The following is a 17,959-nucleotide window of genomic DNA, read 5'->3' on the forward strand; positions in this document are numbered from 1 at the left end:
CCAAGAGTCCAAATGTCAGCTCTCTGAGGGCAGGACCCTTTCTTAAGGTGCTGCACCCCCTCCCTCAATTTGCCCAACACAGAGTCCGCCTGGGGCGCTGCCAGGGGCCCACAGGCTACACACGGTTGCCACTACTCACTGTGCGCCTCCACCAGATCGATCTGCATGTTGTATGGGACCAGGGGGTCTGGCAGTTCTGAGAAAAAGCTCTTCATGGCCCCTGCCACAGTGTTCACTGTAAAGTCCTTCTCTGCCAAATCCAGGTTGTGATCTGAAAGGAAGTTGGGAGAGTGAGGCCAGATCAATGTAAGCTGGGCAGAAGCAAGGAACACTCAGCGCTGGGGATAAGCAGAGAAACGGGGACCCAGGGACGCTGCCCAGGGCAGGCCTGGAGCCTGGGTAGGGACTCAGGATCATCACAGACTGGACAGAAGGTGGCACCCCTGGGTGCTGCTAAAAAAGAAGAAAAGAGAGTTCTGAGATTCACAGACAGAGGCTGACACCCAACCTTCCAAGGTCAGCCTTTGAGTAGAGGAGCTGCACCCCCCATTCTGTGCCATCCAGCTCCCCTTGTTTGGCCTGGATGTGCTGCTACCTCTTCCTTACACCCTCGCACTCAGGGAAAACAGGAGGAGGCCAGCTCCCTTTTCCTGGAAGGTTACAAAAACGCTACCAACAACCGGGCTGCCATCTCCGTCCCTGCTCCTGTGGTGATCGGGCAGCGAGGCTCATCTTCCCCTTGCTGGTCCCTTCCAGCTTATGATACCTCTGACCTCTGTGTCTCTAGTTTTTCTTTACATACTTTACTGCATTTCTGATCGTACAAATCATCTGCTGATAGGTATCAGCTGTTTCTATCCGGGGGTTGTGTGTAACCCATGTCACAGTTTCTGGCATATAATCAAGTGTATACCCAAGGGTGGCTTTACCCTCACTCTGACCTCATGCTTCCTACCCTGCAAGACTAACGCACATCTTCCTTCTCTCCTGGGTCACCTTCTCCCGCTGCCAGCCAGCAGAGACTGCCTGTGGTGTTACGAAGTGCTATGGGCCCCTGGGTGCTGGGGTGGGGCGCCCGCTCCCAGCGCACAGGCTTAGCTGCTGGCTCCTGCAGGCCCGCACAGGCTGCCTGGTTGGCCTCCTGAGCCCAGTCACATGCTAAGCTGGACCTGCTTTGATCCCCAGCTTCCCTTCCTCTTTGGTCAGTGACATCTGTGAATTTTTACTGCTTTGGCTCATTTGCTTCTGGCACTGGTGGGTGTTCAGTTCTAAGAGTTACAGTTTGGCTGTTGGGTTAGGGTGGAATAGATTTGGCCATCTGGCTCTAGGCCTCTCAGACCTGATCTAGCTTAGGAGACAGAAGTCCCGGCCAAGAGCCAGTCTAACTCATGAGAGTTCAGCTTTGGGAGTCTGGGGCCCAAGGCTCAGCTCATCACAAAAGGCTCCCTTGCTTCGTTTCTCTCCTGCAGGGACTCTGTGAGGAGGGTACTCCTGTGGCCCTGGCAAAAGGGGATTGTCATCTCAGCCCAACCTTTACATCATGTGCCTGAGATTCACCCCTGCACAGCCCAGTCCAAGGGAAGCAAGGCCCTTTCCTGGTGAGCGAGGCGCGGGCCGGGGCGGGCCAGAACAGTGCCTGGATGGTGGGGTGCGGGAGCAGCCCGGCTGAAGCAGGTTTGGCAGGGATGACACTTCTGTTTGCTGACAGGGGCCAAAACCCTTTCTCCTTGTCAGTCACCCAGCCAGCACCCCTTGGCTTTGGGGTTGTGTGGCAGGAGCGCCCCCGAGGGGCTCCGCTGGCAGTCCGGCTGTTGCGTCTGCCCTGACTGGCCTCCGGTGCTCGGCTGGGCTGTGGCCTTACCTTGGTCAAACTGCCTTTGCAGACTCTCCATCTCTGACTTGTTCCCGCTGACCCGGTAGATGCCTTCAGTGCTCAGTCCTGAGAAGAAACAAGCAGGTGTCTTAGGAGCAGGAAGTGGAGAGCAGAGAACGAGGAGGACTGCACTTGAGGAAAGAAGGGGAGAGTCCATGAGGCACCCACTGGGAGACAGGAACAGGGCTGAAGCACTCTTGACTTACCTAGATGCTTCAACCCACTTTTGCCCATTTTCTTTTTCACTTAAAAATGTAAAAATATTTGCTTTTTGTAAAAATTAAAATGATACAGAAGCACATCAGACAAAGATATCTTTTGGCCACATTTTGATGTATACTCTGGAATCTGAGTGTTTTTTTTAACAAAATGGAGAGAACACTGTTTTAACCCACCCATTTCATTTACAAAGTATGTTGTGAACGTAAATCATTAACAGTTTTTTTACAACATGATTTTAAAGACATCAAATTACACAGTAACTTAAAAACAATCCACTGTTAATCATTTAGGTTTTTCCAAGTTTTCACTGTTAGGAATAACCCACAATTATGTTTTCTGATAGCTAGTTAAGTTTAAAAGCTTCTTGGCCGTGTGTATTTCTTACTCTGTGAATTTCCTATTCGTGTTCTTGTTCATTTTCCTATAGCAGTGGTTCTTCTCATTTTGTACTTGAATATTAAGGAACTGACTATGTTAATGTTATACATCTTTACGTTTTTTCCCTTTTGTTATCTGTTTTCTAATTTTGTGTACTGAATTTTTTGGAAGTACATAATTCAAAAATTTTAGGTTTTCAAGAACCATCAATTTCTTTATGATGTCTTCATTTGTTTTTATGGTTAGAGAGGATTTTCCTGTTCCTAGATCAGATGTTCTCTATTTCTTCTATTTCTTCCTTCTTGTTCTTTTACAACTTTTTTTTTTTACATTTAACTCTGCGATTCTTTTGGAACTTACTTGGTGTACAGTGTTAGGTAAGGAAAAAAGCAATGCTAAAATTCAATTAAATAATAACATGGGAGGATATAAAGTACCAAGTGAGAGAATGACTCCCTCCACCCTTCGCTCCCCACCCCTTGGCACAGGAAGCACTGCGCAGCTTGCAGTGGACTCCAAGCACTGTCTCTCAACTTGGTTCTCCTCCTCTCCAGGAAGGAAAGTCCACTGTTGCGCCCCTAAGACCATGGGTCTAAAGGACAATGACGTCACTGTGAAAACCAAGATGGGATCTCATGGCCAAACCAACCCTGGTTCCCTTCTGAAGATCACGGTTTTGAGCAACTCTGACCAGCTGAAGGGGCAGAGGAAGCACCCTGGAGCCACCATGAACACCAGAAGGCAGTGCGGACGGTGGAGAGAGGACGAGGCCCTGAAGTCCATTAGGAGGCTCTTGAGAGCCAAGTGTCTCAACATCAGTTATCACCTAACTGATGCCTCTGGAGAGGCACCCATCAGGCGAGATAAACGCCGTCGGCCTGTTTCTGGAGCCCCGGATTGGTGGCAGGTGAACTGTGAAGAACATCAAAGCAGAAGCCATCAAGTCCCTATAGCCTAAAAGCCGGTAACTGCACGTGGGCCCTTTCACCCCAGAGAAAAGGGGGCCAACAGACCAGCCTCAAGGACGCCCCACCGTGCAATGCCTAGCTACGAAGGAGCTGCGCCGTCACTGTCCTCGGCACAGGAAGTGCAGACGCTATCCAAACTCGAGGCCCTGGACACACCCCAGCCCAGTGGTGACCTTTCCCACTGCCCTCCCTTCTGGAGTTAATATTTCCTGCATGGTCACCATGTTGTGCACTGGGCTACATGCTTTCCCGCATCCACCACTCATTTATTAGATGAATGATGATGCCATCGAATCTTCAACCCCTTACGGAGGGGCTACTGGATGGAGAGAGAATACAGATGAGAAAAGGGAGATTCAGAAAGGTGAAGTCCTCACCCTAAACCGCATAGCTGGTAAGAGGCAGAGTGGTCTAAGTCCAGGGCCTCTGCTACTCTTCTGCCTCCACACTGTTCCAGAAGATGCTTGACATTCATCCACCATCAGGCTGGGGTCCAGACCACAGTCTCCCCCCTGACCAATCCCCTCAAAGAAACACCACATTTGAGTGAAACCCACTGGCCCTCAGTACCCTGGGGAGCCAATCTTGAGACGGTCCATCCCCTCTATTGCTGTCAACCTCCAGAAGTTAGAGGTCAGGATGGCCCCTGTTCACCATCCCTAGTTAGTAATTTTACAATGGTCTCTTTCCTCAGTGACTTTTCTAAACTATTCTCAGACACATTTAAACTTTCTACCTATTTCACATCTCGGGAAACACGTCACATGCTTACACATGAAATCACCCACGTTTTGACAAGCCCTGGGTATGTGTCAACAGATTCAAATCTTCACGCCCTAGGTTTAAAAAAATCACTACACTTTTCTCTTTACCTGAATATCAGCCCTCTCTAATACAAAGAAAACAATGATACAAACGGCAGGAGCTTAAAAAGTCCTCGATGAAGTAGCAGTGTCCACAGTTCCTGAGCCCCAGGGTGGAGAGGCACTCTCTGACCGGGAGAAGATCCTGACAGCCTCAGGCCATTCATCATCTTCTGGCAACCCTGACCTTCAGCGCGTACAGAGGAGCCCTCTGCACTGTCTCCTAATGGCCACCTGCCCCGGTATCACAGGGCAGAAAACAAACTGCAAGTTAGCTATCGGGAAATCATCGGAGGCGCGGGCCTGCTGAGACCTCACTAGATGGACGATCACAAAAATGGAAGCATCTGAACCACAAGGCTGGCTCCACAGCATCGATTAATCATCAACTTAGTATTTCCTGTAATCTGGACACGTGTTTATATTACGAAATCCCACTTTAAAATAGCAATTCTGCCACCGCTCTACACAACAACATGGCATAATTTAGGAAAGGTATCATCTGCTTGGCCAGTACAATTTTTCACAACTATTAATTAGACAACAATTAAATAAAAACAAAAGTCTGAGAGCAGACTTCAAACTGCAGGCTGCTCGGGAAACAGAGCTAGCAACACAGGTGAGAGCCAGGATGGCTGACAGGGCAAGGGCAGCTTTGCCAAGGAGCCCGGGACCGGAGCAGGGAAAGGGCTGGGGGCCTGGAGCAGGCCCCTAGGCAGAGACGCTGGATGCCAAGGGGTGTGCATCCTGGGACCCACAGACCCACACAGAAACACTCAGGGGCTGACTCTGGCTCACCCCTGCCCGCAGAAAGCAGTACCCCCCAGCCACAAGATCTGCTCCATGGCTAGAGGCCCCACTGAGAAAGCTTCACTCTTAAACTATGAGGCATCTCTACATACCAGAAATCTCCAAAGACCCATTACCATAGCAGAATCTCGGCAATAGGTCTTTTTTTTTTTTTTACAGAGCCCTACTGATTTCTTTGGGAATCTTTTAATCTTTGGGAATAGAACAAGAGAAACAAGTTAACATGTGGGAATAGAACAAGAGACAGTGCAGAACAGCCAAGGCTGCTACCTTCAAAAATCTAAACAATTTCTATGTAGAACAGTCTTGTTCCGACGGCTCTAGAGAACAGAGCTATGACTAGACTGGGAATGACAGGAAGGCAAATATTCTCTCAATATATAAAATAATAGTAGCTACAGCTGTCACTCATTATAAAGGGCCAGAGTTTTTGAACTCCCTTCTCACTGGATAGCCATCTGTCTGGGACGCTGTTTAAAAAGATTAATACCTGGTCTAAGAAGACAGCTAATAACACCAGTAATAAACCATTTATTGAAGGCTTACTATGTGTGAGGCACATAATGCTAAGTCCTTACCGTGCATTTCTACATCCGTTCTCACAATAGCTCCTTCAGAGATTGTTACTAATCTCATTTTACAGATGGGAATGCAGAGGCTAAGAGGTACCGTAACATGCGCGAGGTCAGAGAGCTAGTGAATTGCAATCTGAACCCCATCTGCTTCCAGAGCCTGTGTTCTTCTACTACTGCGTTTTAAATCACCAGTTTTCAAACTCGAGCGAGCAGCAGAATCACCTGGAGGGCTGGTTATAATATAGCTTACGGGGCTGCAACTGTAGGGTTTCTGATTCTGTTGGTTGGGAGTGGGCCCCAAAAATCTGCATTTCCAACACATTCCCAGGTGACGCCGATGCGGCTGGTCCAGGAGCCATACTGTGAGAACCGCCACCACTCTAGAAGACGGTCCAGGCCTCTAAGGTCCCTCTGACTCTTAAGATCTATGATTCAATAAAATGGGGGGGGGGGGCAATACACAAGGAAAAATAAATACCAGATACTTCAGGAACAAAGCAGCTCCAAAAAGTATTAAAACTGGTGCTTTTTATTTGTTAGCAAGCCTCTGCACATTATTTAAACCACGGCCACGTGTGATTTTTCAAAAGGACATTAAAAAATAGAAAAGCAAAGAGGCCTTATTTTTTCTTTCAATAAATATTTACTGGGCTTCCCTGGTGGCGCAGTGGTTAAGAATCCACCTGCCAATGCAGGGGACACGGGTTCGAGCCCTGGTCTGGGAAGATCCCACATGCCGCACAGCAACTAAGCCCGTGTGCCATAACTACTGAGCCTGCGCTCTAGAGCCCACGAGCCATAACTACTGAAGCCCGCATGCCTAGAGCCTGTGCTCCGCAACAAGAGAAGCCACCGCAATGAGAAGCCCGCACACCGCAACGAAGAGTAGCCCCCGCTCGCCGCAACTAGAGAAAGCCCGTGCGCAGCAACAAAGACCTAACGCGGCCAAAAATAAAAATAAATACATACAATAAAATAAATAAATTAAAAAAAAAATTTACTGAGCACCCAACATGACAGATAAGATCCTTCACAGAGCTTTCAGCTGTGGTCTTCCTCAAAACTATTTTGGTGACAGAAGGCTAGATGACCCAGCAATGCCAGCCACGAGGTGTTCCCTATGGGCTAAGAACTGGCATATTTTACCCTTGACTTCCCCATCACAGCATCCGAGAGATGCCTGTGGCACCTGCCACACCAGGGGCCCCAGGAGAATGGACAGGTGACCTGCAGGAACTTGGAAACCGAGAGGAGAACCACCTTCTGCTCTGGTACACGTCTGATTTTCTGAAACGTCCAAAAAAGTTTTTATTCCTGGATCCCAAGCACCACTTCTCGGCACCGGCATTCTTGGCCTGAAGTCTTTCCGTAGTCTGCCCCGGCCAGGCTTCGCCCCTGCTCGGTCACACCAGGACTCAGTTCCTCCTAAGTTTCCTTTCTAGCAACAAATCAATACTTCCTCCAAGACAAACTCTGACTTGTTTATTTTTCACTTTCTATATTTAGATATAAAACTCAGCACTTTAGTCCTTAAAATTTTTTTTAAATTGGTGCTGCCAGCGCTGTAAAACACCCCACATCAGACAGGCTTTAACTACTAAACTGCTTCTGTCAACTTTTAAGGAAATGCATCTAATAGGCCATTCTCCTTCTTTCCTATATCCCAGAGGTAAGTCTCAGGCAGGCTAAGTTTCAAGGCCAGAGGGGTGCTGAGAACTCTGGGAGAAAAGGAAACCCCGTCGAGCATGAAGTCCAAGTTGTCTTGAAGGGGGCCGACCTCTCTGGGTCAAATGCCAACAGTGACACTGCAGTCTGTCTCCTCCTGAGGGTCACACTGCAGCACCCCCGCCACGACGGAAGGTGAAAGGGCTGGGGTGTGGCTGAGCGTTTAGCGTGGAATCACAAGCCGCTTACTGGCTCTAAGATCCTGGGCGATAGCGCTTCCTTTCCTTTTCTGCACAACACAGAATGGTCCCCACCGTACGCCCTGTTGGGGTGCACTGAACGAGGTCACAGCACAGGGCTAAGGGAGCAGCCATTATCCTAACGATCTCAGTGGAAAGCGAGCTGCCAAGTGGAGGAGCACCTGAATTTTGCTGTCAGGGAGATCCGGGTTCGGATCCTGACTCTAACTTCTGCACACCTGACTCTACAGCGGATCAACCCCCACCTTCTTAGACTACTGCAAGGAACAAACGAGATAACCTGCGTAAAGCCCACAGCAAAATGCCTCCCCCCCTGCCCTTTCTCAACATTTTAACAAGCTTCAACAGCAGCGCCTCCCTGTAGGCATGGCCTGTTCTGAGGGCTCGGCCAAAACAGGCCAGTTGGCAGAAAAACATTAAAAACACACACAGGCTTTGACACCAAAGTAACCTCAGTTTTGATCCTGGCTCTGTCTTACAGCTGCTGGGTGACTGAGGACAAATCACTCCACCTCTCAAAGCCTTGGTTCCTCAACAAATACGGGTTGTTTATTAATGACTATCAAGATGTTGTGAATACTGAGAATACACATATGAAAGCAAGTAATACAAATGGCTGGCACACTGAAATAATAATGATAATAATAAAACAATAATAACAACACTTAACTTTTGCTGAGGGCTTACTATGTGCCAGGCACTTTCCTAAGCTCTGCACTAGAATTATCATAGTGAATCCACCCAATAATTCCTTGAGGTAAATATTATTATTTTTATTCCCATTTTACAGAGAGCAAATAGAGGCTCAGAGAGGCTAAGCCCAAGGCCACAGAGCTGTGTGCACATGGTGGGGGGAGCAGGCTCTGAACTGGCTCACTCGGGTCTCTGTCTTGGATGACTGTGCACTTACTTTTATGTATTTTTTCACATCTTCATTGGAGTATAATTGCTTTACAATGGTGTGTTAGTTTCTGCTGCGCGACGCAGTGGATCAGCCGTATGCACACATGTCCCCGCGTCCCCGCCCTCCCACCTTGACTGTGCATTTACAGCATCGTGCTACCCCCTCCAATGTTAATTCCCTGTTCCCTTATCCTTTAAATATTACATGTAGGCTTTATCCTATAAATGCCAGATTCATTACGGGTTAGAAGGATTTTCCATTCCTCCCTTGTTTACTTATACGCATTCATGTCTTCATTCACACCCCACTCAGTGTTCTCATCTGTCAGTTGGAGGATAAGCAGGGAGAGCCAGAGAAAAAATGCTGCCTCCTCTCTCGACAGACAGCAGCCAATGGACAGTGTCCGTGCTTTATTCCTATGATGAAGTTCTACTATTGATAACAGGAAAGAATCCCCACTAGATCTCCCCGTTGCCTTCCTGTGTTGGATGTGCTTGGAATGATTTTCTGGCTCTTCTATTACTTGAACACTAGGGTCACTCTGGCCCCTCCAGTGCCCCTTTGTTAGCTGTCTTCCCTTGGTAATTCCCTCGCCAATCAAGATCTGTTTCTGGCAGTGCCAGACCTCCTTTCTCCCCATGACAGAATGACACTAGCACTCTATTATGACTGCCTGACCGGGTGTTAGCCCCACAGCTAGGCATTGTGGCTTTATAAATTTCCAACGCCATTGCATGTACACACAGCCACGTCATAAATCTCAAGGCTGAGGAGGAAGGGAGAGAAGAGATCTGAAAGGGAAGAGAAGAAAATATCACACCAAGTCTGGGGCATCATATGGCTCCAGCATCTGGCTGATCCTTTATAAGCTACCCATGTATTTACTGTCATCAACTGTGAAAGAGGGCTTCTGGACCCTGCTCTGAGCCATATGAGGGGCTCTGTTTTTTTCCTGACTTTCAAGGAAACGCATAGCCCAATATATGTGTTTAAGAAAACCACTACGACAAAGTGAACCTTAGGCCAGCCCAGAGTTAATACTGCTCTTTCTGGGCAGCACGGGATGGAGAGGAGAGGAGTGTGACCTATAACTGAGGTGAGCAGACTGTACTCTGCAAAGCAGCAATGAATGTTCAAAGCCAAGAGCAGCTGGGAGACCCTACTGCCAAGAATGTGGGCGTCCTTCGGGCTCCAAGTGTGACTTCGCCAGCACACTCAAGCCCAGTGGCGCGGGGGTGATGGCAGTGTGACTCGGAGGTGAGCTAGTGCCACTGCAATGGGGGGGGGGGTCGTCACTGACTAAACAAAGAGCCACCAACAAAGAAACAGTCAAACGAACACACAGGTACAACCCCCCCCATGCATACAATGCCAACTTCCCTTCCACAGCAGGCCCCCAAGTAAAGCCCCTTGAGGTCACAGGCAGATTCCTCTCAAGCATTAATGAGGGCAGAGGTTAACTTCTTTCCGGTTTCTCATTCCCAATGAACCACGAAAGGTTCTGTGATGTCACCAATCACAGCCCAGTGTCCCTCCTTTCCTGGCCTCTCTTTCCTCACTAAGAAAGTACACTTCCATAGGTTAGAAGGCTGTTAACACTCTGGCATTAAATCTGATCGTGGTTACTCTGCATCCAGGACACAATACGAAGTTGTCCACATGTGGCCGGGGTGGCCTGCATCACCACCTGATCCTGCTGCCCTCTCCCAACCCACTTCACTCCAATCACGCTGGCCTTTCAGAGTCTCGAAGCGTGAGCCCCTCCTGCCTCCGAGCCTTCCTATAGGTTGTTCCTTCTACTTCTGCCTCCACCTTTTTGGCTGGCTGAACATTGCTCCCTCAGAAGTCTCCACTGACGCCCAGGTCTAAATTGAGTCAGTTATGATAATAAAAACTGCTTACATTTATGCAGTCCTCGTATTTCGGGCCAGGCACAGTGATGAGCATTTTACACGCATCATCTCCGAAACCCTCACGACAGCCCTATGTGTTGTATGTTACCATTAGGACTATTCCCATGCAGACTCCAGAGCCTGTGTCTAGCCGCCGCCCTACACTCTCTCTGTACAGCAGTGGCCGAAACCGGGAAGTGACTGTACAGCTGTGTGATTAGTCACCGCATGCTGTCCTCCAAGGAGGGAACAGGCATGTTTTCTGATTACCGTTCTCTGTACCTGGATTTGGCACAGTAACTCGTGCCTGGAGAAGGCATTCAGTTAACTATCCACAGAAAGGAGGGAAGGAGGAACACACGCCTGAAAATAAAAGTGCAGTTTCTCTGGCTGAAGAGAGGAAGGAAGCGGACTGAAGTAGTTTGTTCTCAACCACCCTCGTGCCTCAGGGTGGCAGGCCTCCACCCTGCCCACAGAATACGGGAGAGAGAAGGCCTCAGGCCTGGCCAGCACAGAAAAGGTGCTTCCTACGCAAGCGCACCCAACTCCTACCTTCCTTTATGGACTTGGTTTCCCTGCCTCCGCTACTCCCTAGAGAAGTCATGGGGACTGAGTGAATTCCTGATCTCACCAGGGCAAGCCATCTGCTGTTCTACGTGTGGTCGGTCTCTAGATCTGGCCTGCTCACTTTTCCAGAGCAGGGCAACAGCTTTGCTTTGCCTGGGATCCCCCACAAGAGGGTTGCACCCTTTCCCAGAAGCTGGACAGACACACACACACGCACACGCCCCCCATGAGGGAGAGGGAGGGAGACAGCGAGGGCCCTCAGTCGAGAGCGGGTGCTGCTCCCCAGGGCTGCTGTGACAGGACAGCCTGCTGCACTGCCTGTCGGGGCAAAAACAGTCTCATCTCCTCTCTGCCAGCGAAGGGCAGAGCGGCCTGTCCACCAAAGCTCACTGCTGTGGAGAGGGAAAGTGCAGCGTAACAGGCAGGCAAGGCAGGCCTGTTGGAACTGTCTTGGGGATTTGGGCTTCCACCCAGATGATTTCTGTCTTGGATGGAAGGGCGGGATTACTCTGTGAAACAGGCTTTACTTCGCTTTGGCTGCTGGGCTCTCCAGGCAGCTTGCCAGGGCATGCTGTTCCGATCAGGGCACTGGGTCCCAGGGAAATCTGCTAGCACTGCCGAGTCACAAGCTACATGAACGCTGCTTATCTGAAAGAGCCCGAAGTGGAGCTGACTGCCTGCTTTTATGGCAAGAAGGCATTTTTGGAATGCAAATGACTTGTGTTTAACTTATAAGCAAGCAGAATACAGGAGGGTGGTGAGAAATGGGCACATGGGAAGTAGTCAAAAAATGTGGAGAAAGCTTTGTTTTAAAACTATTTGGATAACGAGAAAGCAACTAGCTAACCTAGAATTATAGGGGGAGGGAGAGATTAAGTAACACAGAACCCCCATAAAATCACAGCATATGAAACCACATACCTCATATTTTAGCACTTTACCATCAATTCAGAGCAGCATAAGTATGGCAGCTACTCACATAAAGCCCGTTGGTATATTCGAGCTGTAACTAACTGCACCTGCTAAACTATTATAGTGATAGGTGGGGGTATCTCTACTGAAATTAGATGCCTTTTCTGAAAGACAGAATCACAGAGTTCTAGGCTGACTGCAGGGAAATAACTGTCTAGATTTAACAGCTCTAGTCCCACCAATTCCCTTCCATGGTAACTGTAGAGAGTGGCTATGATAAATGAGGATGGAAATATGGAGGCTTTTTTAGGGCAGTCCCAAGTGGGAAGGAACTTGGTAAAGTTCTGAATCGTTTCAGTCTGATGCTACAAAGCTCACAGCTTCACCAGCCTGAAGCACAGAAGAAAGGGCTGGAATGTGGGTCCTTTCCATTCTGATGGCTGTGAGTGGCCTCTGCCCAAAGAACTCCAGGATTTGTTCCCTCTCTTATAAAAAGGGATTAGTGCTACTTTGAGATTAACGCTGTCCTCTAAGTCACGGGAGAGTAGCTAAGAAAGCAGGTAGGGTGCTCTAGGAAGAAAAGGCCCTGCACGAGCACCGCCCTCCCGGCATGACAAGAGGCACACCGGCCCAGGGTTGGGCTCTTCCTGCGGCTCCTTCCCAGCCTCAGAGGCCACTGGCCAATTCAGCCCTAGGTGTCCAGAGGGGCTAAGGAAGCCCACTGGCAAGGTTTTAGACGCAGGAGCCCTGGAGGGAGGGCAGGGACAGCGTGGTATAAAGGAAATATATATTTGGTCTTTGTCCCTAGTTACCGGCACAGAGCTCCTAAAACCCTCAGGAATTTCCTGAGTGATAGGAGTGTCTTTTGTTATTCATAACAAGCCCCTTGTTACCCGATACCTGAGTTTATGATAATAAGGTGGACTCTTGGCGGGGGGGTGGGGGGTGGGGGGGTGGGGGCGCCCTGGATAGCTTCAGGATGGGGGCTAGTCACCAGAAAGACCCAGCCTTGATGAAAGAGTGGAACTTTCAGCCCCACCCCCACCTCCAGGGAGGGTAGAGGGGCTGGAGATTGAACTCAGTCACCAATGGTCAATGATTAATCAATCATGCCTGTTTAATGGAACCTTTATATAAAAACCCTAAACAACAGGGTTCGGAGAGCTTCCAGGTTGGTGAACGCATCGAGGGTGGCGTGCCCAGAGAGGGCATGGAAGCTCTGTGTCCCTTACCCCACACTTTGCCCTAGGCATCTCTTCCATTTGGCTGTTCCGGAGTTGTATCCTTTATAGTAAACTGTAATAGTAAGACAGCTGAACCCTGAACACGGTGGGGTTAGGGGTGCTGAATCTCGACACAGTTGAAAATCCGCCCATGACTTATAGTCGACGCTCCATATCTGCGGTTCTTCCGTATCGGTGGTCCAGCATCCACAGATTCAACCAACCGCAGACGGGGGAGTACGGTTGTACTTACTATTGAAAAAGATGTGAGTATAAGTGGACCCACGCAGTTCAAACTGTGCTGTTCAAGGATCAACTGCATAGCATTTTCCTGAGTTCTGTGAGTTGTTCTAATAAATTATCGAACCTGGGCGGAGGTTGTGGGAACCCCCGACTTTCTGGCCAAGTCAGACATTGTGTGCACAGCCTAGGGACTTGCAACTGGCGTGGTGAAGTGAGGGCGGTTCTGCGGGACTGAGCCCTAAACCTGTAGAGCCTGATGATAGCTCTGGGTGGTTAGTGCCAGAATTGGGTGGCAGGACACCCGGCTGGTGTCGGAGAACTGACGTGGTATTGGAAAAGACGCCACACAGTTGGTGTCAGGAGGGAAGAAAACCGTCCCATGCAGTTAGAGAGGGGTATTGGTGTAGGGTACCAGAGTCCGGCATCAGCTGCCTGATCCCATTGCTCCATTAGCTGGCAGGGCCCAACTGATCTGTCTTCTTTGGGCTTCAAATTACCCCAGTGAAGGGAGGCGATGTGGCCAAAAGGGTAATCTATGGCTCTGGGTTAGAGTCCCAGCTCCAATCTCCATCTTTCTGAATCCACTTTTCCTTTTCAGAAAATTGGAAATTACACCCTTCTCAGAAGACTGCTATGAGAATGGTATGAGACTCACGGAAACACTCAGCACTGGGCCTGGCAACGTGAGGTCCTAATTGGCACTTGGCACGTGTTCCCTCTTAATATGCACAACTACCCTTGCAAGGAAGCCAAGGAAACACAGACTCAGAGAAGGTAAGGAACGAACTGAGGGTCAGGCCTGCCTCGCTGCCCACAGGTGCCGTAGAAGGCTCTGTGCCGCATGCTAGGGCTAAGTAAAGAGCATTTCCCAATTAGATTAAGCAGCCTGGGAGTTCACCAACAACGGTAGGAAATCAGCTCGAGAAAGAGTCTGGCCTTTTGTCCTGCTGTCTCCCACCAGGGCAACACTGTAATTTGCTCTCAGTTAGTTATAAAGCTGAAATATATGCATATTACTTATTCCGAACACTTAGCAGCCATTTTCCATTTACTAGTTTGGTGGGGTTTTTTGGAAGGCAGTTCCAGGAAAGACTGGGTTGGTGTTTTCTGAGGAATGGTACATCACACATCAAAGTGCTCACTGACGCTGGGCGTCTGTTTCTCACGGTCACTGTGAACACACAAGGGAGACAGATGTGTGCTAAGCCATCGCTCTGTGCGGAGGGATAAAACCGAGGGAGTTATTGAACTCCAGCACCCAGGAGGGTTGTCTATTTTCAATCTGTAATATGGAGGTGAGATACTGAAAATAAAGCCAGGAGCTAACGTACCACTTTAAAAGTTTTATTAGCTGCTATTACTTCTGTTAGTCATGAGTATACGAGATCAGCGACTCTCTATTTTGGAAAGGGTCCAATGGGAGGGGATGGGCACACAGTAAAACTGGAGGTGGACTATACCAATTTGGGCCACCAAGTTGCATGGAATCACTGGGAAGCTATGAGGCCTCCTGTCCTGGAGAGCTGGGAAGAGAAAACTGTTTGATCTAGTCTCAATCACCTCAATGCTACTCATCCTTCAAGTCCTAACACATCCATCTCCCAGCCCTCACTGATCTCTCTTTTGCCGGCTCTCGAAGAGGTTTCGGGTCAAATCTTTTAATCTTTATTGGATCATAAACTCCCTGAGGACAAAGGTGCGCCATCATCCCGCCTGCTCTGGGCCAGATGGTAGGTATTCCACCGACACTTGGCTGCACGGTAGTCTTTAACCTTTTGGGAGGAGGAGACTCCTCTTACTCTGATAACCTAATGAAGGCTGTAGATTCTGGTGCATCCCCATCGTGCGTGCACGCACACACACAAGCTCACCAACAGCTGTAGGAAATCAGGGGTTCACAGGCCTCCAGAAGCCTGTCCATAGTCCCTAGGTTATGCGCCCCTAAGTAAAAATAAACCCACACAGTTCTTCAAGTCACAGTTTCCAGGGGTTTCAGAATCTGCTTTCCCCCAATTTCCCTGCTCTAACCGTACTAGGTCCCTTAACAACAAATATTTACGTAAACTCCAAAGACAGCTCTTGTGGCAGCAGCACCCTACAGCATTCAAAGGGAAACAAAATTTTATGCAATCAATTTAAGAGCCTGGGCAGGGAAAAAGAGAAGCAAAAAAAGCGAAAGTGTAGACAGACTTGCCAAGAAGAGATCTTTAAGTGATCAATCCTCAAGAATTCATCTTGCGTCTAGTGACCATTTCCTATCTGCCTTAATCTAACTAATTTAGTACATGGGACAAAAAAATCACTTATTCCTTCAATAAATACCCAAGTGCCTACTGCACGTCAGGTGCTGTGCCTGGTGATGGCAAAGAAGAGACAGTCTCTGCTCTTGAGTTCCTCAGTGTAGCAGCGTTGCAGGAAACAAAGCAGCAAAGTGACAAAGACAATGAATGCAGAGTGGTGACAAGAGGGCTGCATACCAGTAGTAGACAGCCTACTGGTTCTGCCAGTAGTGACACCTTACCTTGCCTTCGGCAGGTGGGAGGGTGGGTATTCAGGGAAGGATTCCTGAAAATGGAGATAAACTCAGAAGCCAAATCCAACCCAAGAATACTTGTAGCAAAGAGATCTAACAACGGCACAAGGAGATCTTTTTCAGAGGGCAAGGAGAGAAAATTGATTGCTTCTTTGAGGCTGACAACACCCCACAGACAACAATTCATTCAACTGTTATTTAGACAGTCAAGCTCTCTGTCTTTACATCCTTGAAGGAAGAGTGTTCGCTAACAACCTGCCCACTGCTGCTCAGATTAGCCTGGGTGTAACTGTTCACTTAGAGTCACAGAGACTCCAGCACTGTCTCCGCCCAGCCTCTGCTTGCTCCTGGTAGCTGAACAACAGCTCGAGCAGCCCCAGGGTGCATCAGGGAGAAGAGAAATCACCAGGTAATGAGGAATCTTTGTCAGAGCAGGTCTCTGCTCTAAGGACCTCTGAACTGATACAGGCTGCAGTGGACTGAAAAATTTAAAGTGCCAATCCCCTGGGGTAAAACATCTATACACCTACCCTCCATTTATTATTATCATCATGATTATTAAAACAGCTGTTTTCCTTTTTTTTTTTGGCCGTGCTGCGTGGCTTGCAGGATCTTAGTTCCCCGACCAGGGATCGAAGCCGGGCCACAGCAGTGAAAACGCCAAGTCTTAACCACTGGACCGCCAGGGAATTCCCTTATTTTTGAACTCTAAACTCTAAAGTGATTTATAGACAATTCTCTCAACTCAGAAAAGGTGCGCCTGAATCCTCATGGCCAGCCGCACCCTCGGGACACCAAGTCTCCCATTAGCCCTGGCAGCCTGACCCACTCGCTTTCTTTCCCCCTGCTCTGCTGACTCGCAGCTCCCTTCCTTCTGCGCCCCTCTATTTAAGTATCCTACCTCGAAAGTTTCACATTCCCTGGACTGTTAGCAATACACCCTCTACCCCTCACACTAAGAACGCAGGGAAATTAGTTCTCACTCAGATGTTGCAACCTTGCTCAAGACCTTAGTATTATACGCATCTTTTTGCTTCTCCCTATCTTTAGATACAATTCCACGTTTCCAAGGAATGGCACTTCTGAGGAAAGAGGTCTTCTGAACGCCTCTACACCATTCATTCGTTCATAATCATTTATTAGAGCCCTGTGTCTTGGTTTGGAGGATACAATGATGAAGACCCAGTCCCTTCCCTCAAGGAACTTAGGATCCGTTGAGGAAGGAAGACAATCAGAGTCCAGAGTGTAAGTGCTCACAGAGCACTGCACAGAGCACTACAGAACACAGGCTGGTGGGCACTGGCTCAGAGGGTAGGCCAGAGAAGGACGCCAGGAGGGGACTCTTGAAAGGGAACGGCGAGTAAACGTACCGCGGGTGAGACATATCACAAAAGCTGCAGAAGCGGCGTGCCGTGCGGCTGAAGTTTATCATCGTGGATGAAAATGACATGAGGTGAGGCTAGATGATGGGCAGGGGCCGGTTTTGCTGGCAACAGCATTAAACTTTATCCTGGAGGTAATGGAGAGCCACTGAAGAATTTTAAACGTGGGAAGGTGATGTGATCTCATTTATTTTACAAAGGTATTTGCAGCAGTGTGGCTAAAGGACTGAACGGACATGAGACCAGAAGGAGAAAGACCAATTACCAAGAGGCTATGATCATAAACCAGGAAGAGAGTGAGATTAACTGCAGTGGCAGGGGCCAGATTCAAGACCCACTCAAGTGGTAAAAACAACAGCATCCATTGATTAGGTTGACTGATATGGGACGGTAACAAGGGAGTGCCCTCCGAGAGCTTCAGCGAATTCTCTCCGATAAAAACCTTCAAACCCTGCCTTCCCACTGATGATAACAAGGGTTGATAAGCTTTCTCAAGCACACCAAAATCCTTTTTCCAAATAAAATCTTAAACTGAAATTTAAGGGTGAAGGACCCAGAATCCTAGTGGGCTGTGTTCCCCGTTTCCACACAGAAAACCTTCCTTAGAATCCTAGGGACCCGAGACTGACAATCCAAAAACCCCTGTCCAAGTCTAAATGCCAGAACCTGACATTCAAAGGATTCTAGGG

The 17,959-nt window shown here is 48.7% G+C and overlaps 1 protein-coding gene across 1 annotated transcript in view; it reads right to left on the minus strand.

The window, feature by feature from the left end:
• ARHGAP35 (Rho GTPase activating protein 35) overlaps window positions 1–17,959 on the minus strand; it is a 122,886-nt gene that overhangs the window by 13,889 nt on the left and 91,038 nt on the right. The window contains exons 4-5 of the mRNA XM_060000825.2: window positions 1,862–1,939; window positions 140–271 (exon numbers count right to left, since the gene is read on the minus strand). Of these exons, the coding sequence (XP_059856808.1) occupies window positions 140–271; window positions 1,862–1,939 (210 nt within the window). The remainder of the gene's footprint in view (window positions 1–139; window positions 272–1,861; window positions 1,940–17,959) is intronic.

This window comes from Delphinus delphis, chromosome 20, assembly GCF_949987515.2.
Source record: "Delphinus delphis chromosome 20, mDelDel1.2, whole genome shotgun sequence".
NCBI lineage: Eukaryota > Metazoa > Chordata > Mammalia > Artiodactyla > Delphinidae > Delphinus > Delphinus delphis.